A 26,961-nucleotide genomic window follows, 5' to 3' on the forward strand; every position below is an offset into this window, starting at 1 on the left:
GTCAAGTCTCAACATTTTTAGAGACCAATAAAATTATCCTTCTGGTAATATATGACAGAAATACAACAACCAATAGCCAGGAAAGAGTTCTAATTCTTGTTCAGAATGTTCTTGTCCAGCATGCACAGGAGGGCATGTGAGCACACAGAGCACTGTGCTGAGTCTGTTTTCCTAAAAAGATTCTGTGTCTAACTCTGTGATTACCTTTACAACATCATATCGGGCCACATCTGGGTCTGGCTTGTTTTCATCCTTAAATTTTTTATCTTCAGATTTTTCTGTTCCATTTAATTCTTCCTCTTCCTCTTCTTCTTCCTCCTCATTGTTTGGGACAAAGGGGAATGCAGCCATCCCTTGGTACCATGAGAAAGTCCAATCGAGATATTTCTATAAGGAGTTAAAGCATATAGAATAACATTTTCATAAAGAAAGACCAAAAGACAAAGATAAAAACTTTTTAGGAATGCTTTTAAATATGGAATGCTTCATTGATTCCTATATAATCCCAAGAAAACATGAAGACAATAAAAGCTATTCTAAACATATACATGTAGAATTCAATGCTTTTTCAGAAAAATTATTTTGGCCTGATACACACAGAGACTTGGAAAAACCATTAATAAGAATTACTGTGATGTGAATTAAATTCCCTACACAGCGAACAAAAATTTAGTTTACCTGGAAAAAATTAGGATAATAAATAAATAAATAAATAAATAAATAAATAAAGCAACCACCAAGTCTCTAGGCATTAAACAGAAATTTGATATTTATTGGCTTCCTATTTTTAGACCTGTGTGGAATTTAGGTCACAAATAACACAGAAAAATCATGCAAAAATTGACATGATAAAATAAAGACTGCTTGGTCTATTTGTTCATGTTTGCTTCACTTTTGTTTGAACAGCCCTCAGCTTAAGCAAATAGAAAAACCTCTTTTTTTGTTCACAGTTGATGACAGTCTCAAGTTCTAGGGTAATAGCCCAACTAAGGTAATAGTTTCAATTCCTCAGAGAGGGGATTGCTCCCACAACAGACCTACTTCCCCCAAAATGTTTCAGAATATGAAAGACAGCCAAATCAAATGCTCTCACTGCTTAGTAACTGCTAGAATTTTCCATTTCCTGCACCCACAATCAGAAACAAACACCGCATTAGTCAGAAAAGTAGTGGTAGCCTTCAGTAGCCAAGTACCAAGGAAGTACAAGCTACTATCAGACACTAAAAAAAAACAATGCAAAATGAACTAAAGATGGTGAGTGAATGGCATGGTCAGAAGAGGCCTGACTTGAGCAGATGAAGCCATGAGTCCATCTGGAATATGGAGTTTGGGACTATAGTCTTCCTTCCACCAAGAGAAGGAAAAGCATTAAGACAAGGTAGCTGGGTCCTCAAAGGAAATGAAAAGAAAGTTGCTTCCTTCCCATAGCCACTGAAGGATGAACAAAACCTTCAAACAGCACGATTTTTATGTGTGCTGATCTTCTGTGTCTATAGTGCGGATAAATCCTATTTGCCTTACAAATCCTGGAGCAGAAGGCCAGGCTTCCAACCCTGTCCCTTTCTCAGAGACCTTTTAAAATTCAGCAACACAAGACTCTAGGAAGGACTCTTTGGGTTAGAAAATATACTGACACAGCATTCACAGTGCTGCTTCTGGCAGCAGGAGTCAGCAATCCCTGCTTACACAAGACATCACACCATGAGCTTCGATCTGAAAAATCAGAGCACTGCAGACACTTTACAAACCAGAGTTGTAAAGTGTCTTCTTCCACCAGAAGAGAGAAAAAGTACATTAAGAAGCTGATTCATAGTACTAATTACATAGTACTAATACACCCTACGATGGGTGGGCAGGGCTCATCTAGGAGAACTCCATTAGGCTCATAGATAGAAAAGTAGCAAAATGTGGAGAAAGCTACCTACTCCTTCATTTCTCTTGCCTCCCACTAGGGATAGCTCTACAGGCCTGGTAGAAGTTGCAGGGGACTTCTATCCCATCTCTTCTATCACCAGCCCCTTTGCAGTCAAACAGAAAAGCAGCTCTCAAGGAAGGAATTTGTAACACAGCCTACAGCATGCTCTCCCTCTAACAGACTGCTTCTGTCCAACCAGGAGTACATCTTAATCTGGCTGCTCCAGGCTGTCTAGTAGCCCTGAAAATCTAAAAGAATGTCAACCTCCTAACAGGTGAAAAAGCATCAATGAGAAAATAAACACATAAACAGGCAAAATTAGGTACATATCAGTGTTACAAAACCACATGGGAACAGCAGAAAATGGACAATGAGAGAAAAAGAAAACAGCATTATTATGAGGCGTAAGAGAAAGCATGGAGAATATTTCATCTGTTAAGAAGAAAAACTATGAAATAAGAAAACTATATAAGAGGACATATTTAAAAAATAAATTCTACATAAATATTAGTAGTGGCTTAATCTAGATTGCAAAGATATCAAAATAAGAAGAAACTCAGCAGCATGCAGTGAATTTAATCATAGGGCAGAGCTAATTCAAACAGGAGGAAAAAAAATCTCTGACCTGGGACAACACACTCCATTGTCTGTCTCAAAGCACAGCAATGACATTCTATTCACCATTAAGCCAACACATCCAATAAACTTTTGTTCAAGCTACTTATCATGTCTTCTCATTCTGATCCCTGTAAGAGCTCAGCATAAAATCAAACCCAGGCTCTGAATGATTATCTTACCTCATCATCAAGTGACACCAGCAGAGCCCAGAGAGCACCAACAGACGCTGCCATGACATTTTCCACTGCGTCATCCAGCGAGAAGCGCAGCAAGAAGAGAAAGCCAGCATCGAGCAGCAGCCGCAGAACGCTGCCCTTCAGTGAGGAAGCAAACTCTCCAGCCTTGGCCTGGAAAGTGCCAGACACAGCCAGGGTTAAGACTGTCTCATCTCAGCTGGATACATCTCTGGGCTGTCACATCTCAACATTTTGCAACTTTGCCTCTTTCCACTTCTACTGTAAAGCTGCTAAACTCTGTGGAGGTTATCCTTCCTTTATTTTATCCTCCATTCATTCTACAGAAGAACACAACTACAATTCCTTAGTGCAAGAAACCCTTCTTTCCTCAGGTCTGCACTCATCTTTTGAATTCATCCTGTTCTATCCTATCACCCTTCTCAAAACCACCATGTTGCCTCTTCTCTGTTCCAGTGCCATTAGGGGGAATGTTAGCACTTCCCCCAAAAGTCAGGTGGAAATGTGCACAGAAGTATTCATTTTGCTTTCTCCTCTTGGCACATTGCTCTATGAGTAGGCTTAGCTCTTTCTCACCTCCTACTGAAAATGTACATCATGGAGCTGGCTCACACATCAGGAGTGAAAGGGTCAATGCCAAGAATAGGTTTGTCACAAAAGTAACACTAAAAAAATCAACTCTCATCCAAATTAACAACAGACACTGCACCACTGCTGCTGAACAGCACTTGAACCAACCTGTTGGAAGAACAATACTCTGGAACCATCCAGAGAAATCTGCATCTCAGTTTGTTATATCCCAACACTTAGCTTATGTAACAGTAAGGATTCTCAGTGAAACAGAATGCCTTGTTGGTGACTTTGCTCATCTTCACTGAACAGCAGAAAACAAACAACTGGTACCAGAGAATCTGGGCCCTGATCCACCAGAAACTTGAATTATGGGGAGAAATTCCTTAAAGTAACTTACCCTTTGAACAATACGACCTAAGACCTGTAAAGCCAGTGTCCTCTGTTGTGTAACTTGGCTGCGAGACAGATGAAAGAGCTCTTGCAGAGAATAACCAGCTCTCTAAATGGCAGGGGGAACAAAACAAAGAAACCAAAAAGCACCCTCAGCTACAGCTAAAAATAGGTGCCTTAAAATAAGATTACCTGTAACATACTGTGTAACAGAAGATAAATTGCAAGCCAATGATGTTTGCCATTTTGTGGCAATTGCAGAAGAGATTCTAATCTTAGATGTCACAGGAGAAAATTGAACTTCTTAAGCAAAGGAAGCATGTGCACCTTCTTCCAACACCACAGAACTTTAACAGCATTAAAGAGAAAAACCATCAACAGTTTTCTGGAAGTAATGCAATTCATGCATGCAGACACAACTTGTCTTCAGGAGTTTGTTTCTAAAGAAAAATTACTGCACTTTAAAGGGTTTTTTGTCACTAAAAAACTTGACAGAAAAAGAATCCACCAAATCAAACACAGAAAATAGAAATGTGTGTACCTTTTCTATTATAATACACCCACCTACCTCTGCCTCTTCTCCATGGTGGTGCAAGCCTAGATGTGTTGGCAAATCAGCATCTGCGGGAATCAATTCTCCTTTTAAACTGAATCGAGCTTGCATTCCCTACAGCAAAAGGGTGGAGGGAGAAAACCATTATTTCTATTGCTGTCCACTCAATTAATCTCTTAAAATAACACTTTTTACATCACCTGCTGGAAGATGACAGTTTAAAAACACCTCAGGCCTCAACTTCTTAAAAAAGAAACCACTATCTTTCCTTTTTTCTCAGCTTTACACCTGTTTCATCCCAGATTACAATGGCTAGACTCTCACTTGCTAGGTCTCTTGAGAGCTATAGACTAAACTGATTCTCTGTCATACCATCCTGTGAAAGAAAATGGGGAATCTTTTTGTGGGATAAAATCCCACAGACTGAGTAGCCAGAGGACTCGTTTTGAAGCCTTCAAAACTGTTACTGCTGAGAAGCACGATCCAGACACAAACATGCAAAGTATCAGTTTCTGATTTCAAACCTTTTTGGTTTTCTTCTGCCGAGGTGGGGGCAAATCTTTCATCCATTCCAGCTTCTCAAACTCTACATTGTCCATGTGAATCCACTCCTTCCTGGGTTTCACAGGCAGATCCTCATCTTTGTGTGGGGAGAAAGAAATGTCAGTCTTACTTTCCAAGGCAGCGATGGAGGAAATACTATTCCTTCTTTGCCAAGCTACTTGGCTTAAAGACTGTATCAAATAGAAGATTATGTAAAATAAAAAGAAAACAATTTTCAAACTGACTGTTGTCTGATGCATAAACATCAAAGGTTTAAAGCTATTTTCATCTTTCATGAGAGCAAGAAGAGGAAGTAAACAGCACTGTAATGAAATTCAGACAAGGTTAATTTAGAAGAAGTTGAACAGAAGTCAGGACACCTGTAAGGCAAAATTATCAGGATCAGTAAAGAAAAAAATATCAGCCCTACTTTTGAGAAAGCAAACTAAATATCATCCATGGAACAGAGTTTTAAGAGAGACATGAAATTGAAAAGTATTAATGCAGACTCCCACCAAGTTATCAGAACCGAGTAAGATTTTAGCCTAGATACACTGAAGGCAGCACAATATTTGTGCTTTTGTGATGCTGCTCTTCAGTATCCCTCCCTAAAGGCTTGAGATCAGCTTGGGAAGAAAAGATCAAAATGGTTGAAAATTTGCACAGCTTTCCAGAGACAGCCCAGTGGGGAAACTGGACAGTTGAACAACAATTTCAAAGGTACAAGGACTAAAGGAAGAAATTACTCATTTAACTTTATAAAGAGCTTTGACTACAAGAATTTGAGAAACAAGATATTGGTGCCTGACATCACAAGAGTTGCCCTAAGAAAGAGACAGATCAGCATGTGGAAGAATCTCACAAGTGAAGAGTCCAGAGATATATAACCAGGAAAGGTAAGGCTTTGCTACTAGGATACTACCCCAAACCAGAATGAGGTGAGCTAAGAAGTCTTTGCTATCTCAAAAGAAAGCACATGTAAGGACAGTAAGAGGCAGTCTAAGGGCATGGAAAGCACTAGCATCACTCCTGCTGGTGCAGGCCAGAACTCATCCGCATTGCAGCTATTAATCCTAGTACTCTGGTCTTCTCTTGCAAGGAACAACAAGTCCCACTGAGATGCTCTTCTTTCATCTGATCTTTTCCTGCTGATAACTGGCCTGAAACCTAACCTTTTACTTTCTTCCAATTAGCAGATAAACTTTCAAGAAGGGCACTCATCCCCTCCAGAATGCAGCTTCACCCTTATGATCAATGTGGTATTGAACCAGGCAAGGAACCAAGCACAGAGTTATCTTGCTCAGCCAGAAAGCTGTTCCACAGAATTTCAGCCAAAGGCTCAGCATGCATTTTAATTGAAGCGAAGGAAAAAGCATCTGAAATGTACGAAAGCGGAATGTTTGTGGGTGGTAGATGCAACATGAGAGGAAATAAAATCAGCAGAAAAACAAAATATATCGACATTTGTAATTTAACAAAATGTTTTCTCCATTAATCACTAAATTGACAGGGTTGAGCTAATCATTCTATTCATAAGATTCTGCATGTTACTAGCAGCCCTTAGTACAATGATCTTGTCAACAAGAAAAGGTGGATATATAGTTCAAGGCATCACCAGACTGTTACTGAGAAATCCCTTTACAGAAGCACAAGCTGGCAGTGTGAATGCAACATTTGCACTGAACTTTTTCAGACTTGGGTTACATTAAAGGCTACCACCCAACCTCTTCACTTTTTGCTTTGCTTCCCATTTTCTCTCAGTGACAGAAATAAGTTTTCATTTGATAAGGTTACAAATTGCTGGATAAAGGTTTCACCATCTTGTTTCTATGCTTCTCAGAAACAGTAGCCTTTTATGTCATTAGAGAGGCAGGTTTGAGTCTTGAGCAATGTTATTGCTTTGTCACTGGAACTTCAGCATGACCACTTCTGCTGGGCTACTCATGATGCATTTACTTCTGAGTATAAACAGATGCTAAAATTCCAACAATAAGTGCTAATGGCAAATTAATTTTCACATCTCCTATTGGCCAAGATGGGCTGCAGGCATAAACTAAGTTACTGGAAAGGCTTCCCTTGCTTTTTAAACTGTGTTTCAGCTCACTCCTTTGTTGTTTCAAATATACTGGGAAAACTCTTCTTTTTTTCTGTGCTGTCTTCTATAGGAGGCAAAAGATGTCAGCACACAATGTTTTAAACTGAGCTATTCCCAAGAGCATTACTATTATTACCATTACAGGCTGAACAATATGCTTCTATTGCTCCCAGGAGATGAAAAGATGTCATTTGACCTGGTGCTACTTATGCACTCAGTTGTTCTGGGACTAAACAGAACTAAAAATAGTCTCTTTGATTAAGATGGATTTGTGGAAAGGTAAAACTTGGGAAGAAACTGCAAAAGGACTGTTCAGTGAAGTGTGTTCCTCAAAAAGAGGCTAAGCTTTTCTACTCCTGCACATGTACACACACACATACACTGACAGACTCATCCCTCTCAGCAAGGAAATGGTAAATGCTTGTTATCTCTTCCAAACAGTAGGCTGAAACCCCAAAGTGATTCAGAGACTTTTCTAATCAGTCTGCAGATTACACTGGAACACAGAGGATGCATTAGAAGACAGGATCAAGAGACGAAGAAAGGCAAAATTTGACGTGAAATTGTGGGACAAGTATGTTAAGCACAGAAGTGTGGGGAAAACGACAACAGAAGCTTCAAAATCACAACAGAGAAAAAGAAATCGCTAAAGAAAAAATGCAGTGAGGAAAGCAATAATAAGAGCAGGAGCCTAAAGGGAAATATCTTCCTTTCTTGGCCATGAGAATGCACAGGGTTGTTCTAGCTCGTGGAGATAAAGCAGCTTTCTCCTCATACAGGCATATATTGTGCATTAAAGGGTTCTGTCATAAGAGGCAATAGCTCTGTAGCACTCCACAAAAAGCAGGATATTCTATACCTTAATACTTCCCCCTCCATCCACAGCACAAAGGAAATAACTCTATCCTAGGAAAACCACTGGGTGGTTTCTGAGATATAAGACACAGAGTGGGGCCATCAGGAGCAGTGTCACACTAAGACATACATGCTCTACATGAGCAATTTCCCTGAAGTGAGAGTGATTGTCATCTCTGTGCTAGCCTGTGAACAAATCACTAACTCTTACCTACCCATCACTCTCTTTTCCCCAACCAGTACCAGTTAAAAGAAATTATTCAGGCATCAGCTGAATCTCACTACTATACTCTTCTGTTTCTTTGTTCACATGACTGAACAGAAGAGCACTGATGCCTAGTTTAACACACATTTTCCCTTCAGAGGCCTTAAAACAAATTTCAAAAAGCAAGATCTCCTAATGAACAGGTCACTTCCATTACATAGTGTACCTTTCTAATCTGTGGAGCCCATCTAGAGATGTTCTGTTTTGAACCCAAAATACATATTTTTAAAATATCATGACAAAATTCAGATTTGGATCACTACACAGTAGCACAACAATCCAATGTAGATTGATATAAACACCACACAAATCTTATATTTCTGTTCAGAAAATTTACAATATGCACTTTGTTTCTTACCCATGATTTCTACCTTCATATTTTCTTGCTTCCTTACATGTTCTTCCAGACCTGACTCCTGCATGGAAAGAGATGATCTCACACCATGCTGAGCCACAGGTGGAGATTCCACAAACTCCTCCGGTCTGTTCCATTCCATTTTTAATTCCTTCTTCTGGCCTTCATTGTTACCACGTTGTGATTTCAAGAAAGCAACTAAACTGGGATCTGCAAGTATTGACACAGAGACAGACAGAGATGTGACAGAAAGTCTCAAAATACTTCATATGCCTATAGCTCCTGCTATTTATGTTTCAGTCTTTTCTACATGTCCTCTTTCTCTTCCCAGCTGTCACTTCTCTTCAAACTGAGGCACTCCACTGCTTTATGACCTCTTAGGCACATACAGTGGGAGTAACTGACTGGTGAGGAGACACCAGAGACAGAACTGACAAATGTCTTTCAGGGTAAAGCAACCACAAAAATTCTATTTTCCCAGCTTTAAATCAAGATAATTGCTTATTTTCCCCTCACTGTCACTCGAACGGGACACTCAAACAAGACTATTAACTGTGGAGAGAATTCTGGTCTGTGGTCCCTTCTTGTGGACCACTCAGTGGCATCAATCTGAACACTAGAAGAATACACAGGATAGACACCACAAAAAGAATTACCTGATGTTTACTGAATTGCAGTAGAACTCCAAGTCATAGTTCAGATACTATGTTACTAGGTGACCTTTGTTTGTTTTGAAGTGACTCCCCATTCCAATTACAGTTTGACAACACCCAGTAAAAAGGCACAGCCATTCTCTTTGTGCTTTGAAAAGAAACATTTGCAAGGTAGATGTGTTTTGAAGGATAGATTATGTTCATATGGCTCAAGGATCATCATTTTACTTTCAGATCTGCTACAGCTATCCCACATAATTTTGGATGGAGTGCACTGTCTCTGAATATTCCTCTCTAGAAGACGGTGCTGGGATGCTTGCTCCAGAGGTGAACAGTGAGAGATTTTGCATTGTGCCTCAACAAGGTACACAAATACTCCAGTAAGCAGTGTCAGAGATACATAAAGTAGAACATAACACCTCTAGTGGTTATTTATTCTTTGGAGGACAAAGGATAAGCAGTTGAGAAATGCTCTGTACCTGAGATAAGTATTCTCAAAAATGAATCCCATGTCTCTGAAACATCTATCCCACACTCATGATTGCTGCACGTTCTCCTCAATGATGCAGTTTAAACCGTCCTTGGTGAAGGACAGGCATTCAGCCCAGACTCATTAAAGATTCCTATTTTTTCTGAATGCAAGCAGAGCTCTCACTTTCTTACACTTCACTGTACACAGCAAGGAAAGACTGTATTCATTATTTCATTATTTCACACAGTCACAAAAAAAGCCACTGATGTCAATCTCTGCATAGTGTGCAGAAACTAAGCCTACTTCTGTCCAGAGTCTCCATGAACAAAACCAGCACAGAACCAACAACAAGACCCTGCCCAGCACAGAACTGTGTCCCCATTCTTATACTTCACACACAGAGTATCATCTGCTTCATAACTAAGAAGTTAATTCAGGGGCTGGACAGTATTTAAGATGCAGAAATCATTCACACTCCTGAATATGGAGAAAAAATCTCCTTAATTCACAGTTATGTGTCTGACCAGTCCCTAAAACCACCTGTAAGTCAGTAATCTAGTTTAGGAGTTGCTTCATCATGTATAATTCTCTACCCATAGATATTCTGGGAATTCCCAAATCACTCCCAGTTTCTTTAAGGCCTCAAAAGACTAAAATATCTACAATTGTAATCTACAAGGCATATATACAAAAAGTACATATATAAAAAATACATCGCTTCAGAAAATATTGTTAAAATACTTAAAATATATCCCATCTTTTTTAAACTCCTTAAGTATTCCCTTCACTAATATCCCAAAGGACACAGTGGCGGGGACAAGGAGCAAAGATCACAAATGACTCACAAGAAGCAGGTCCGTATTCAGGGTATTTTTCATACACGTGCCACTGTTATAAGCAGTGAAGCCAAATAAAATACTTGGGTCTCTGAATGAAGGATGTACCTAAACAATCTGGTTGCAATTATTTTGAGTAGTTCCTTTGCCATCTTTCCAGTTATACCCCTACTGCTTGCACTGAAGTCAAGATAATTAGTATGGTCTTCACGCTGAACCCATAAGAGAATTATGCATCTAAAATGCCGCTCTCATCTAAATTTGATGCTAGAGGACTGAAATCAGGAGCATTTAAAAAATCCTTGTCTGCCACCTACATCTGTACATCTGCTCTTCCTGAGTATATAAATTCATCAAATCAACGCCAACAAGAGTTGCAGTGCCCCAGATCACACTAAGTCTTATCAAACATACCACATTCAGTCTTCTCCTCTACTTTATCACCAGCTGCCAGTGATAGGCACTCCCAGAGCACCACTGTGGACAGGCCTCCAAACCAGAGACCAGATCCTTACCAGAATATGCCTGTACCCAACAGCCTGATAATTAAAATACTTTTTTAAAAAGTCAAGACTAATTGCAAGTTTTTCTGCTCTACAAGTATAGGTTTGAACTGAAATCTCCCACATGCCCATATGTTCTCCCTATCCGGGTACTGACAGTTCTGTCTCCAGTTTTTTGTATTTTGGAGGGAAGACCAAGGGTTCTCTGTCACTTCAGCACTGCTAAGGCACTGCTTTCTTATCAGCTTCAGAGAATTACATTTTAGAACCTTAAACATTTATGTGCAACCATGTATTTAGAGTGCAAGGCAATAAAATGCATGAATCATCTTAACCCACAGCAGAGGGGTGACAAGAAAGACAAACCAAACCAACCCTGATTGAAAAATAAACACTCTTCAACTTCTTCACATTTAGTTCTTACTCATAAGCTACTGACATGACATGGAAGCAAGATTATCCACATATGGAATGAGCAGGAATTCCAAGTTCCCATCATTTACCTGTGAATTTGCTAAGACTTCAGGACAGCTGCACATTCACAAACTGCCTCAGCTCTAGAGCTGACCCTGAGAGGCACTTACCCAGCTGAGCCAGAAGCCTCGCCTGCTCCTGCAGGATCTCTTCCTCAGACATGGACTGCAGCTTCTCCAAGTTCTCTTTGTGAATAGCTTGAGCTTCCTGCTCACTCTTTAGGCTTCCAAGACCCTCTCCCGTTATGAGACAAGGACGCTGAGGGGTCAAAAACTCACCATCTTTATCTACAAAAAGCAGCAGAGAAAACAGTTAGTCATCTGTGTCTACAGCATCATGAATCAATTTCAATTCTGCCATTAACAGGCTTGCACAATTTTTCCTTTTTTTTTTTACCTTGATAATAAAGTTAGAATAGGAGTAAAGAAGTTTAGTTTAGCTTCAAACAAAACTAAAATATTTGTGCTTTTCATCCCATGTCACACAAACATGTTGACATCATTTCCAGCTTGTTTCTTTGGGAGCTTGAAGAGGGATAGTAGGGGAAAGGAATTTTGTTTCTTTAAAGCAAAGCAACAGCACAAAAAGGTAAACTGGAGCATAATTCACAACTGATGCATCAGAGCATTCTTCCAAGCTAGTGAATACCGGATTCCTTCTCTGCCCAAGAATGCCTGAACCCACATTTGTATGTCAGCTGAACCATGACCTAATAAATATCTGCTGAGTAAAACAGGAAATTAGATTAGGTAAGCTTTCAGAGTAATACAGGATCAATACTCAACACAGGCATGTTTGCTTCTAACAATATCCTGCACTCATTTTCAAGGGTTAAACATATTAGAAGTTACAGCAAGGGGCATTCTTCCTACTCTGAACAAAACTGAGTCCCCTTTATCATCTGATTTAAATGCATTTTAAATGTTCATTTCATTTAACCATAGCACCAGGTAACATACTCCTCTGGTCAGTGTGACACCCTCCAGCTCTCCTGTAACCCACTATACAAGGACCTGACTTGGAGACTTTACTGCCTATGTTTTATTCATATGCTCCATATACTGACTTGGACCATCCCTGTGCCCCTAGACCAGCCAGCCCTGAAAGTATTAAATCCCTGTTCAAACAGCAGCAATGACTCTCAACATAACACCAGGAAGATCTGATGCCATTTCCACAGTTGTTCTGAATATTGAGCAGAAAGAGATAAAACACGGTGACCTGGCAAAAGTTTCTGTGAGCTTTCCACCCCCAGCAATTGAACTAAGGGTTACAATGGACAAACACATTGTTACTACAAGAAATGAAGCTTCCCCTCTTCTCTTGCTTCTAGTGATCCTGCCACAACAGTCTGGCTGAAATGCCCAAGCCATTTTGTAATCTCTCTCATGCCATTACATTTTAGAAGCATTCATGTTCAAGAGGATGACAGCTATAAGGCTGCTCTATTTCCCTTTCAGGTTTCTCAGAGACAATTATACTTGTCCAACTGTAACAGGACATACAGTAAGCACAGTATAGTGACCTGGATGGTGGATTTGTGCACACACAGCACAGCACACCTGGCTGTTCTCTTACCAACTCTCTGACAGGGGGCAGGGCTGACACAAATCTTAGCCAAATGGTGATACTCTTCAAATGACATCTGGCCTCTATTTCAGTGTGAAAAAGAGGGTGTCAGGGTAAACCCAGACACAGGCTGGTCCTAAGCAAACTGGACTGTCCCAGACAACACAAATGAGAAAAAGCCTGGAGATGCTGGTAACAGTTGAACTGGCTTCATCTTTCCTTGTCACACTGCTGTCAGACAAGGAACTGCTAGAGGTGGCACTGACTCATCAGCACTGCCTCACAGCATTCCTTATGGAGCAAAGCCACAGTCTCATGGCAGCAGATCTGGTGATGGAAAACTGAGCTTTCAAACATTTCAGTGGAGTGACAACCCACATCACAGTGGTCTCAAATGCTTTCAACACAGAACCACCCTCTTCCTAAAATTGTAGAAATCAGTGACAAAACAAGAAAAACTTTACATATAACAAACAGAAAAGACAAGGAGGACAAGAACCTTGAAAAATAAATCTACCTCCCTGTGTGAAGCGAAAAGGAAACCAGTGAGAAAGCTAACCCACTTTTTAGAATGCATCTCAGAATTTTCTCCTTAGAATTTTTGAGTTTGCATCTCAGACCATTTCAAATTATTGCCACATTACAGACATTCCAACTGACCTTGAGATTTCTAAACTGAGGACAACAATGGTACCCTAATTTAAAAATACAATGCGCTGACGTTGTAGTTACTAAGGCCATGTAAATACGGTCGGCTGGATAAGCTCTACTCACCACCCCTGGTGGTGGGGAGAGGTGCCTCTCCCGCGGATCCCACAGGATCCAAGGCATCCGAAGCAGCTGATCTTCCTTGCACGCACTCGGCAGCAGAGGGAGCCGTCGCTGCCTTTTCAGCAGCTCTCTTCGCTGCCATCTTCTGTGCAAAGATGCTTTTCTTTCCAGATCCCAGCTGCACCTGCAAACGGGGAAGCCACGTGTCCATTTTTCTCTCCAGAGTCTCCCTGCACACCTGCCACTATCAAATATCTGATCCCAAAGACACCCTCAGATCAGACTTTGGAACATGATACGGAGATGCTGCTGGCAGTCACCTGCCCTTTTCTGTGCATGCGTGACTCTGAACACACAGTTTACTGCTATGACAGAGAGACAAAGACACGGATGTTTTTGGCTAGAGAGGGAAGATGATTAATTAGAAGTGAATTCAAGCAAGGAAAATACACCTAAAATGTCACCAAACACAATAGTTCCAGCTTTCCTGCTGTTTGGAAGCTCTGCATAACTGAATACTTTGGATTTCTGAGTACAAATGTGGCTGTACTTCACTGTGCTCACCACATGCTTGGAACAGGCTTCTTATAAGGCGATTAGTGAGCAGCAGGGTGAAGAGATTCACACAGTAAGAAGTGGGCAAATAGTGCTAAAATCATCCTGGCTAAATAAGTGTGTTGCTTGCCTAGGTAATGAAAGGACATGGCTCTGAACAGCCTTGCACAGGGGATGCACAGGAAATCCAAAGGAGACTAAGCAAAAAATCTCTTGCATGTCCCCAGTCCAGAGAAGAAACTTAAAAGGCAGTCTGAACATTTGGTGGCTGCTTTGTGCGCTTCTGCATCACAAAAACTCGTAGTTTAAAAAGTATTACCCCTGACTTTCAAAAAAGCTGTCCTTCAAAATAAGCCACCTCCTCAAAGCAACCACAGCTGTCAAACACATATCAACTCCCAGCATCTGACTCCCACTCAGCTAGCAGTCCTTGCTACTACAGCAACGACTGATAGCAGCAACCACAGCTTCTAGTTTTACAGCCTCAGAAAAAAATCATGTCATAATCAAAAACACTGCAAAAGATAACCTGAGCAACCATACTCAACTGTTACACCAGGAGAAATCAGGTGCAATTTCAATAAGAGCCTGGTGGACAAATCAACAGAGATTGCTCCTCAAAGGAAAACAAACAGAACAGGATTAATTCTATAACAGCACTGCAGATTTGATCCACCTTAGTGAATTTAGCTGGAAAAGGCTAAACAAAAAAGATTCCAGTGTTACTTAGCTGCAGAGTATGGAGTAGCTACTTGATGGCAGCTTGGTAGAAGAACTCTCCTTCACTCAGATGGCAATGCCACAGATATGCTGAGCCAGTTCATAATCTCCAGCATACCAAATTGGTTATTTTGAGCCCTACTAAGCCCCACTAAGCATTAGGCTTTAACAGGAGAAAGTTCAATTGTTAATGAAGGTAGCATAAAACATCTGCTCTGAATCTTACCTCACTTTTTATCTCAGAGCGGTGAAATGTCCTTGGAAATGGGTCTCCCGTGGGCACTGGCATGGTCACTGCTACTGCACTTGTGTCTCGTTCCTGAAGAAAAAAATTCAAACTCTGCAAAACCATTGCAACAGCCAGACATGTTTCTATCATTTAACTGAGAGCAGGCTCAAAATCTCTCAGCTCTGCCGCTCACACCACTTTGTGCTTATTTAGAGACAAAGTGAGGCTATTTCCCAAAAGACTTAGCTGCCAAACTCCATGCATCACTCAAAGAATCAGATAAAGGAAAACCTAGGTCAGTGCAAAGCAAGGAGAACATCCCCAACAAAGCCCAGAAACTCACCCACACTACAGCACATGCCTGCATGCAATCAGTGTGACCTGCAGGCAGTCAGGGCTGGAAGGCAGATCTGAATCTATATTTAACTGGGAGCAAAAATACACCCAAAGAGCTTTTTCTTTCCAGGTGCTCCAGGACACTTGTCTACAGTCCTACTTCCAGCCACAGAGCCCTTCATCCCTGCTTAGTTCACAGCATCCAAATAAACAAACACTAGATCATCACACAAAAAACAGACATACAATAATTTTGCTGAAGACTGCTGTAATGTGTCGATCATGACTCTCCAATATTTCCTCTGGATCTTCATCCTCAAAGTGGACACTAGCACTTTTGATCTTGGACTTTTTTGGAGGAGCTGGTGTTAGAGCTGGGAGAGTATCAGGAAAACCTAAAGAGGGGAAGCAATAAGAAGAAAAAACAAGCAGCCAAGTTATTGTATAACCACAGTGCAACAGGTATCACATCAAGACCTCTTAACAGCACCTTTTATTCCTCTGATGAGGAATAAAGATAAGGAAGCAATAAGACAATTAAGAATCCCCTGTATCTAACTTCAAGTGTGTAGTGGACAGAAATATGCTTGAAGATTCTATTTATGTATTGGCACAAGGTCTTTACAAAGAGCTCCATAAGCAGGAAAGGGTACTGAGGTCTGACTGTAAGTATTAAGGGAAGAAGCAAGGCTGTACAGAAACAAATATTGTCCTTGCAGGCTGTGTTGAGACATAAAAAAAGCATATTTCTGCTGCAAACTGTTTAAAGTGAGGGATTTGTGTGATCATGAACGAACTCCTTTCCACCTGCTACAAACAGATCATATTTCCTCTGCCTGGAACAAAGTACTGCAAGATTTATATTGTTGCTTTTAAAAAAGCACCCTGTGCTTCTGAGATCAAGCCCATGACAAAAGTGTTACAGCTACTCTTGATGGAGAAAACAAAAGCAAGCCAGATCTGCTGGCTGAAAACTGGAGCTGCTAAGAGAGGCAAATCTCAAAGACACTGGGTTTGGATAGCTGGCAAAACAAGCAGTGACTGTCCAAACAGTACAAATTGCAGAAAACACCTCTTGATGGCAAGGTACCACAGACAGCTGACAAATGTGGATTAAGGTACCAAAGGTGGTTCCACTGGATGCTAGTAACATTGGACACACCAAATTCCAAGGCTAAGGAATAAATAATACTGCAATAAGGGCACAAATGCAAGGGAAAAACAACACTGAGTTGAGAGAGAATCTTAATAATTCAAAGAAACAAACGAATTTACCATCCAACATGACTACATCTTTGCTGTCCTGTAGCGGGGGTCTCTCAGCATCTGTGCTCCCTTCCTTCCCTTTCCTCTTGTCTGCTTTCTTCACAATCTTCACTGCAGGTGAAGCTCTGGCTGCCAGGAACTGGTTCTGAAAGCGCAGCAGGTCCGCCTCGGACTCCCCAGGCTTTGGTCTCGACAGCATCCTGCCTTCGTGCTCTTGCAGCCCAGCCACACGTGCTCTTCACGCAGGACTCAAACACATGGAAAACTGGTAACAGAACGGATTTCCTGGAGATAGGATGGGGACAGCATGGGAAAACTACTCATTTTTGTCCCACTCTTATGTTTCAGTACATACTATAGATCCCCTACTCCATGATCACCCAGATACAAACACTTGAACAGGACTCCCCCAGAAAGAAACCCTGTTCTTCATCACAGAACAAAAGACTACTTGACAAGCCTGCACGAGGTCTGACAGCCAGCTAGGAGCAGATGGCATCCAGCCAGCAAAGCCAGACAAAAAGTGCATCACTGCCAGAGTGCCAAAACATGGCCTGGGATTTGTAAAGTCAGAGTAACATCTTGTCTAAGACAACAGATTTGACTAACTCAATTATCAATGCCAACCAAGAATCTCTGAGGCACAGCATCACACAAACCCCCCCTCCACCATATCATCTTCTCCAGATCCCGCCTTAACATCCCTGGCAGGATGCAAGAGCCTGTCCGCATAGGAATGGACAATGCACTCCCTGACTCTCTTTGCTCTCCTTCTCACTCAGATCTCCCAAGTGAAAAATGTCCTTCTTCCTGATGTCTCTTAGTTCTTTAGCTCTTTAGTTTAGTTCTTTAGTTTAGAACTTTAGTTGTCTTTCACTGGCCCCTTATTGGCAGAAGCTGTGCTACTTCCAAGCATCTTCATTTGCTGCCCAGGCCACTTTGGGGGTGAGAAACAAGGGTGAGATTTATACAGACTTTTTTACTCTGTGCACATGAAAACTCACCAGGAAGGCAACTACTCCACCTCCCATCTACCAGGCAGTAAAATATTGGTGACTATTGCAGCCCACCTCTGATACCCAGAGGCTGGGACCAGCAATCCACTTCTCACAGGCAACAAGTAAACTGTTTGCAAATACATGTCATTGTACTCCTAGCATAAGCACACACCTACTTGCTGTTTATTTATGGAGCTTTCTGTCACAACGGGGCTCCCACAGGCAGACTTCACTTGCTTGGACCCTCTTTCATATCCATAAGGAGCGGAACACGCTTCCCAAGCCAAGTGTTCCCTGCCCTGTCATCACAGGCTTCAAAGCCCAAAAGAGGGGGATGCTGCTTCAAAAGACACAAAACACACTGTTGGAAGCAAAGGGTGCTGCTTAGCTCTCTACAAGAAGCCTCCTCCACACAGACCTCTACAGAAACTTGCCCAAGTCTCTCCCGACCAAAACACTTCATCAAGAAATACAGCACCTCCTCCAACTGCCTTTGCTTCTCTGGGCAATTGTCAGCACAAGAAAACAACTCAGCAGCCACTGCTAATGAGCTTGGATGTTCTTCCAGGAACCCTTTCCTCAAAGCCTTTGCCTCAATACACGTGGCACCTGCAGACAGAATGAATGCAGGGAAAACACTTGGCTTTCTTCTTAGGGCACCTTTCCCCATGTCCCACGGAAGCCATTGCAGCACATTAGCAACACCCCCTTGGCCTTCAGGAGTCGTCATTCCCACCCACCAGAGCTCAGAGAAAACACACAGCACAACTAATAAACTCCTGAGGACCAGCACTAACCCCAGCATCCTGCAGCCTGGTTACCTCCAGCCTTGCAAGTGGCTACTGGAAAGTTCAGCACACACCGTGTGCTTGCCCACAGGGACCACCAGCCAGCCCGCACAGCAACACATGAGATACTGTCCTAGGAACACACGTAAGGGACCAGAAATGCTGTCCAAGGACTAAGAGCACCTTTGCACTCCACAACATAGACTGCTGTGTGGCCACACTATCATCTTACTTGATAAAATCCAACACTGGTAGGCTTTTTAATTTCTTCTGGCTCATCTGCATTTACAGTGCATTTTTCTTCTGTAGCAGCAGAGCCCAACATGCAAAGGGAGACAGTAACATCTATGAACCAGACATAGTGAAAAGAAGAAAGATGTATATGTTGAAGCAAAAGAATAATCTCTGACTGCTACTGTCATTTGTGAACCCTGGGGAAGGCCTTTTACCCATTCTCATGTCTACAACTTTGCACTATTTAGATAAATTTATCAGATTTGGGCAAAAGAGGAATACAAGGTCCTGCTGTCACAATTAGTGCCTCAAATTAACCTCTTTCTTCAGATCTTGTTGGTTGTGGTAAGAATTTAAAAGCAGAAGCAGAGTCAAATCTCAGTCTCTCTGGGCAGCCCAGCAGCCAGTGGAAAAGTACAATTTCCCACTTGAGATCAGCACTCAGTGGAAGCCTCTCTCAGGAGTATTGGGTCCTTTCAAAAATGGTGATATGAATTCTCTGCTCTGTCACAAAAATGCTTTCTGCACACAATGCTGTACTGGCCAAGAGTCTTCCTGACACTTTTATTTGCTACAGAGAAGGCACTCACTGGAAAGACACTCCTCCCAAATGAAAATCCCCAGCCACAAGAGTCAACAGCTGCAAGAAACTCTCCTCAAAAAGGCTCCACATCTCATGCTGGTCACAGCAGACTCCGTGACTGTGCCTGTGCCTGTCAGGCACACACCGTGTGCATGCACACAGTACCTTGCCAACAGAAACGCTGCTGACCCAGCTTGTCTCGAGAGTCTCTGCAATAAATAGGAACGAGAAGAGCGCAAAATAAAATGAAAAAAATAAAGCTTCTATTAACACACTCAAGAGGTGATGCGTCCCAGCGTTCCCACCGCGTTCACAGCCCTCACTTTCACAAACGACTCTGAATCAAGGCTTAAACAGGCGACGGAGACCCGGCCCAGCAAGGCCTCTCTGATGGCGGGAGGGAAGGAGAGAGGGAGGCACACAGCGCCGCAGACCCCGCAGCATCTCCCTGCACGGCCACCGCACCGGGGCCGCGCGGCGCCCGGGGCCGCGCTCCTCGTTACACCAGGGCAAAGGCGAAGTGCTGGGCCCCTGCCGATGGCCCCGAGCGAGGCCGGGCCGGGGCTGTCCCCCCGCCGCCCCGGGGTTCCCGCGGGCAGGAGAGGCCCCGCTGCCGCCACGGCTGGGCCGCACTCACCTGCGCGGCACCGCCGCTCCCGCCGGCACTTCCGCCCGGCCCGCGCCGCTTCCGCCCGGCCGGCGCCTCCCGGCGGGCCCGGCGCGGCGCTCCCGCAGCCGCGGCTCGCCGAGCGCTTTGCGGCCCGGGGCGGCTCCCCCGGGCACAAACACCGGCCCCGCAGCCCTCAGCAGTGCCCGCGCACGGAAACGCGCTCGTGTCAGCGCGGGAGCTGTGCCTGGTCATTGTCGGAGGGCGTGGCCGTGCCCAGACCGGAGGTGTTTTGGGAGAGCGGATACATAAAGCTCTGTGAACATACATGATTGTAGTTTATTATCCATGACTGATTGCTTGTTTGTAATACGTGCTAAGCTTTATTAGAAACTACTGGGAGAGCTGTCGGAACTTGCAGGAGCTTTGATTTTAATGTTGGTTATTGATATTGCTTGGTCAATTTCCAGCCTTTTTACAGAAGGAGTCAAGTTGGAAGGGACCGCAGTGGGTCAACTGGTCCAACCTCCCTGCTCAGGTAGGGTCATCCTACAGCACAGGATCCCATCCAGGTTCTTGAATATCTCCAGTGAAGGAGACTCCACAACCTCTCTGGACAACTTGTTCCAGTGCTCAGTCACAGGTAAAATAAAGAAGTTCTCCTTCATGTGCAGGTGGAACTTCCCGTGAATCAGTTTCTGCCCCTTCTGTATTTGTCCTGTTTCTTAGCACCATCAAGAAGAGCCTGGCTCCATACTCCGATATCCTCCCTTGAGATACCAACAGACACCAGTGAGATGAATAAAGATAATAGACCTAGGAAAAGAATTCTCTTGAGCATGAGAACAGGCAAAAATTCTCACTGGGGCTTGGACTGGACCAGGTGGGCTCACTGTTTGGGAAGGACTCACCACAAGTACCCTGATGTTGTAAAAAAATTAAATACTTTTTCACTGTTTGGGGTTTTTTTTTAATACCTTTAGAAAGCTGTAATACTACTGAAAAATTACAGCCAGAAACAAATTCTATCCATTATGATCACTGAAAGCACTTAAATCTCTGGATTTCTGTTCATCTTCAGACCAGGCATCAGAACACCACTGGTTTTACAAAAGGGTGAGGCAGGTGCAGTGGTGCAAGTAGAAGACTTCTCTCTCCCACTTCAAGGCTGTCCTGGGGCTGAACTTGGGAATGGTTTCCCATGCACCCCATGTACACAGTTCAGCTCTCCCCCCTGCACAGTAAGGCAGGGAGGCCGTGGCAGTGGTTGCCTTGGAACGTGTTTGGGTGAAGCGCTGGCACTGCTTACACTCTCTCACAACTGCTTATGGCTCTGATTCAACACAGCCATGAGCATTTCCCTTCCCTGACTCCTCTCACACTGGCTGCACAGCTTCTATGGCCACACACAGCGTCTCTTAGCATGCAGGTGAAATGAGGAAACAATCTTTTTTGCCAGAAAGACTTAAAAATAGACTCAGAATATATTCAGTTTTAATTACCGCAAGACAGGGATGCTTGCCATCAAAACTGCCAGAGTTGTATGTATCTTTCCTTCATTCCATTAATTATTTACCTTCAGTTTTAATAATACAGTTAAGTGCACTATATATAGCTTCTGCTCTACCAATAAATCTGCTTGTGTGTCTTCATATTTATCCCATAAAATTATAAGTACCAACATGCTTGCACATATTTGCTAAGCGATTCTAGCAACAAAATTCCCAGCAGTGCATCTCTTGGAGTCTTTGATGGTGAACTCAAATATTCCTCACTCAATGAGAGCTATTTTATGAGACTCGTTATGAGATTTTTTTTTAATGAGGTCACCAGCCTTTCACAAGTCCCAACAATCTCCTTCACCCCCTCCTTATAGCTCTGTGCTGATTTTAAACCCAGCGGGAATATTACACCTACTTGAGCTGCTCCCTTCCCTCTGCCTCCTTCCAGTAGCAGAGGAAACACTAGGAGAGATTATAAATTGGAATTACAGTTTACTGAAAAATTGCAATAACCACAACAATATTAATAAAAGAGTGTACAAAAGAGAGTACCCAGGAAAGGATGTTCACCACCAAACAAACAAAAACAGTTCCCAAAGACCACACCCAGTGTGGTTTTCCAAAACAAAGGCAAAATGATTACTTGGCCCCGTGCTGGCCAGCATGCCATATGGGAAAACAAAAGCAGAATGTTGGAAAGGCTTGCAATTTAACTTTCTCCTCTCAGACTGAAAACAATGGAAGAACAGGGACAAGGCAAAACCTGGTGGGACCTGGCAGGGCTCTGAAGCAGGTCAGAGGACCCTCCTCCTAGGCCTGACTTTGTGGAAACAGGACTGGAGAGCTTGGCGGTTCCAGGGGCAGCTCCAGTGGCTGCTGCAGTCACAGCAGCTGTGGCCTGGGCTCCACATGGCTCAGCTGGGCTCTGCCATGCTGCTGCTTTCTCTCTTTTCTTTCTCTTGGAGCAGCTCACCAGCTCTTGGGCTCACTGGTGCTGTCTTTGAGCACCAAATCAGAAAAGCCACAATCCCGAGCATAGCAAAAGATGACCACCCTTCCACACAGTAAAAGAAGGCCCCTGACTTCCTCCTGCTCCAACCACGTTCTTGCCATGACATGAATGGTATGGAATTATACAGTACTAGAAACTCTATCCCTTTCCTCTATAACCACAATGAACTCATCACAGTTTGATGGGACTTCTTGACCTATCATCAAACCCAAGAATCCACACAATATAATAAGGACAATGCGTACAAGTCACCTTCCCCATCTCATAAATGCAAGGCACTTCAGTACATGTGATCCACAATCCAGGCTCAGTCCATCAAACTAGTCCTTTGGTTGTATTGCTTGAAACAGCTCTCCCATTTGTTCAGCAATCTCCTTCATCTTCTGACGTGCCTCTTCCATGGTGGTGGTGGCGTTATGGACAGTGATACAACATTCTCCATCCGTTAGGTTTAGCATCCCGCACACTCCACTCTCTTTCAACAACAACATATCTAGGGCTAATTGGTTCTGCAAAGGTGTTTTTGAAGCCTGCTGGGCCTGCACATTCGGTTCCCTGAGTGAACGTCCAGTCCAGTTGCTTAAGACATGGACTTGCCTGGTTAAGTTCTCCAAGACATACTTGTGCTCTTGGGTAACTCCACTGGACACAAAAAATGATTCTAAGTCTAAAGCAACATTTTGTCCCCAGGTATAATAGTCGGGGACTTGAATCCCCCGAATCCACCCTTTTGCATCTGTTGGACTGTGGATTTCTCTCCGCACTTTGTTGTTACGATAAAGTGTATAATTGAATGTTTTAGATGGACACATGGTAGGAAACCCAATAGTACACTGGAGTCCAGCCATATCATACATGTTCAAGTGGGAATACATTTTCCCATCTGAACATGCCCATACCGTTCCCCGTGGAGCTGGATATTTGGCTTGTGAACATTGATACACGTCACCTTGGGGAACCTCCTGTGCTTCACTACTTGAATTCCAGACCCTTTGGTCAGGGCCATGTGTAATGGGAATGCCACACGACAGTGCTGTCTCTGAATTTTCGTAAGACCCATTGCATCGGGTGTCTTGGTTCAGATAGCCGTAGTTGGGATAATCCCAACAGGTACACATGTCCCGGATAAAAGTTCTCAGCTCCGAGATGTACCAGGTTTCTATAGGCTCACCTGCTCCCGTGGTACAATCTAATATACGGGAACAATTCAGAAAGGAGGTCTCTGATGTTCTTTGGGTGACGCTTCTACGGTTCCTCACTTTCCAGCAGATGCTCTCTCCATTAGGTAGTGTGGTCTGATGGTCCTTACAGTCTGATTTCTCCACTTCCCATTCTACTATTTTCCCTGTGGGGGTGCTGGAAGCCCATTGTAGGGTAGACACAGGGTCAAAGATTTGTTTCAGAGACCAGGCCCACTCGTAATTCGTTCGGTTAACTTGGTGCACAGTTCCTGGGTTATCAGGGATTTGTATACACCATCCTGCATCCCAATGTAAATTGTACTCATGTTCGAAAAACGCACCCTCAGCAGGAGAGTCCCACCATGGTACCACCGTGCAAGGGATAGAAGTTACATTTTGCAATGTCTCAGTAGAGTTGGTGTCTAATGACCGATAGCACGTCTGATTCCATAAATGGCTCCACGTAGAGTCACGTGGGAGCTGGTAAAAGGCGTTTTTGTACTCTACCCATGTCCCGTTTGCATCCCATTGTTGTCCTTTCCGGTCTAGGAACCGGGACTCAACCATTCCCCAGGTAACATTTCCTCCTGTTTTTTTAAGATTATCCAGTTCTCTCGTTAATATTTCCGAAAAATTTAACCAAATCATCATAAATCTAAACCCCTCTGAAGCAGAGTTGGGGAGGTTAATACATATTCCTTGATTCGTATGATTCCAAATATGCATAAATCCTTGTATCAATTCCCAAGCTAAATTTGGTTCAGTACTCTGATTCTCAGTCGCTTGAGACAAAATCATACATCCATAACATAAGAGTAAAAACTTTTCCCACACCATTTTTTTCTAGTAAAAAGGCAAAATAAGCTTAGCAAAATCAAACTAAAAAACACACAAAATGTTCCGTCCATTCAACAGTTGAAAGCATAGGTCCAGCAGTGGCTTTCAGATAATCTGTAAAACATATACATGCATAAAAACAGAACATGATTAAAAGGAGGGAACAATCCACCACCTGGCACAAAAGTTAAGTGGTTTTTTTAAGGTTAGGGGTAGCAATCCCACTCTTGGTAATTCTGCCAAAACCAATTGTCCTGAGTAATAGAGAGGACTTGCAGGGTCTTCAGCTTTTGTTCCAGAGAGCAGCAGTGGGGATTGAAGACAAAAGGCTGTGAGTTATGAGCATTAACTCCCCAGCAGCTACTGACTCTTGTGTACCCCATTTGACACCCCCTTGCCCGTTCAGGTTCATGAGGTTTCAGGTTCCTCTTCGAGAGTCCATTGGGGCATTCAACAACCTCATCTGCCTGGGGGTAGTATGGAATGTGAAAGATCCACCTGATTCCTTCATCCTGTGCCCACTCTTGAACCACCCCAGCAGTAAAGTGACTACTGTTGGATTGGAGGGATTGGGGCCATGGCAAAACCGAACCACAGCTTCGGTCCCTTTACAGTGCTGTGCCCTCCTGCTTTTGCTACTGCCTCAGCCCGAGTGAACTCTGACATGACTTCCATGACTTCCACCCTGACATCATGAAATGTCCTACATAGCCAACCTGCCAGGTCTCCCAGAGGCCTTTTCTGTATTGTTAGTGAAGGGATGCCTCCAGAAAGGAGTGTTGCATTTCTAGCCCTGTACAACACTGGCCACAGACTGATGTGACACAGCTCCCAAGTGACAGGCCACCCTGTGTTACTACCTCCCTTGAAAAGATCCTCAAATCCTGAATAGTCTCCCTTGACATATAACCACTCAGCAGATGCTTCCATTTTTCTTCTCCCTTTTCTGCCATATCTGCCACATGAGTTAGTGAATCTACCTGATTATTCAACAGGTGAGCCAGATTATCCTTCTTCTGGTGGGCAGGATTCCATCCCACCAAGAAATACTTTTGCTTAACAAGTTTAGGATATCTTCCCATTTCTCTCACTGCCATACTAGCAACTCAACAGATAGCCCACTGGTTTTGTTGGCAAAATGGGAGCTAATGGGTGCATCCCTAAAAAAAGCATAGGGGTTTGTATAAATAAATACTGGTTCTTTAGTGTCAGTCTCTAACAATCACCCTGGCTACCAATTCTCCCATCTGGGCACCCTCTTCTCCCCTTGTCACAATTCTGTCCCCTGAATCAACACACAGGAACATTGTATTTCCCTCTCTTTTGGAGGATGCTTCATGAACCACACATTTTTCAGGTGGGGCTTAACTTGAGGGGTAGGTTTTATACAAGAAGGGAGGCTCCTGGTCCAGTAGACTGCCAGGCAATTCCTGTATTTGGAGCAATCTCGGTGCTCCCTCCTCTATCTGAGGCACATGGCAGTGATGTAACTGTTCATACCAACTTCTTACTGCTTTCTTTCACCGGGTGGGCCTCTGGCCAGTATGGGCTTCAAGACCTTGAAAGGTCCCACTAGAATAATTGGTTCTTGACATATGACTTTCTCAGGTCCCTGTAGAGCTAGACTAGCCACAGAGGCACTTCTACCAAACTCAATAAAGGGTTTTCGCATCTTTACAGCTGTGCAAATAAAACCTGACAGGGAAAGTTGGACCCTCAGGTCCCCAGTGCCACATATGCATTGATAATCCATGAATTGCAAAGCCTCGTTCGATATGAAGTGGATCTGTTGGATGCATTGGTCCTAAAACATGATATAACCCAGCCTCAAACATTAACAATTTTAAGACTTCTGCATAGACAGAGGTCCAGTCACAGATGGTCCTCTGGTGTGTTAAATCATGATGAGGGTGGGCTATGACGGAGAAAGCCAGAATCCGTTTTCTCCAAATAACCAACAGGGCAAGGGCATGTTGTAGCTCCTTCTTCTGTCCAGGAATTTTAATTTGCTCAAGGGGAGTCACGGTTTTGGGGTGAACACACACTGTTCCTCCCCTCCACCATACTCCCAGAAACTTTACCTCAGAACATGGAGGTTGCACTTTTTCTGCTGAAATTTGAAAACCTAAATTTTCATGGTGAGTGATTATCTCTGTTTGGGTTTATCCTACTGTTGTGGCATTGGGGCTGCTAACTGATATATTGTGAATGTATTCATCTGCTTTAACTCCCTCCACAGGCAGCACTACAGAGCATGATATCTTCTGCAGATCCCGCCTTAACATCCCTGGCAGGATGCAAGAGCCTGTCCACATAGGAATGGACAATGCACTCCCTGACTCTCTTTGCTCTCCTTCTCACTCAGATCTCCCAAGTGAAAAATGTCTTTCTTCCCGATGTCGACCTCCTCCTTTAGTTCTCTTTAACTGGCCCCTTATTGGCAGAAGCTGTGCTACTTCCAAGCATCTTCATTTGCTGC

At 43.2% G+C, this 26,961-nt stretch overlaps 1 protein-coding gene across 6 annotated transcripts in view; it reads right to left on the bottom strand.

Annotated features, from left to right (window-relative positions):
* The window catches only part of RPAP1 (RNA polymerase II associated protein 1), a 48,960-nt gene that overhangs the window by 18,791 nt on the left and 3,208 nt on the right, over positions 1-26,961 (bottom strand). For 2 of the 6 annotated variants that reach the window (XM_063398560.1, XM_063398562.1), the window contains exons 2-12: positions 16,750-17,025; positions 15,721-15,869; positions 15,136-15,228; positions 13,638-13,818; positions 11,405-11,581; positions 8,360-8,566; positions 4,768-4,883; positions 4,259-4,357; positions 3,698-3,799; positions 2,713-2,880; positions 205-387 (exon numbers count right to left, since the gene is read on the bottom strand). In XM_063398560.1, the coding sequence (XP_063254630.1) occupies positions 205-387; positions 2,713-2,880; positions 3,698-3,799; positions 4,259-4,357; positions 4,768-4,883; positions 8,360-8,566; positions 11,405-11,581; positions 13,638-13,818; positions 15,136-15,228; positions 15,721-15,869; positions 16,750-16,939 (1,665 nt within the window). In that variant the 5' untranslated portion in view covers positions 16,940-17,025. The other 4 variants (XM_063398559.1, XM_063398564.1, XM_063398558.1 and 1 more) reach the window with 4 other exon arrangements.

This window comes from Prinia subflava, chromosome 5 (assembly GCF_021018805.1).
Source record: "Prinia subflava isolate CZ2003 ecotype Zambia chromosome 5, Cam_Psub_1.2, whole genome shotgun sequence".
NCBI lineage: Eukaryota > Metazoa > Chordata > Aves > Passeriformes > Cisticolidae > Prinia > Prinia subflava.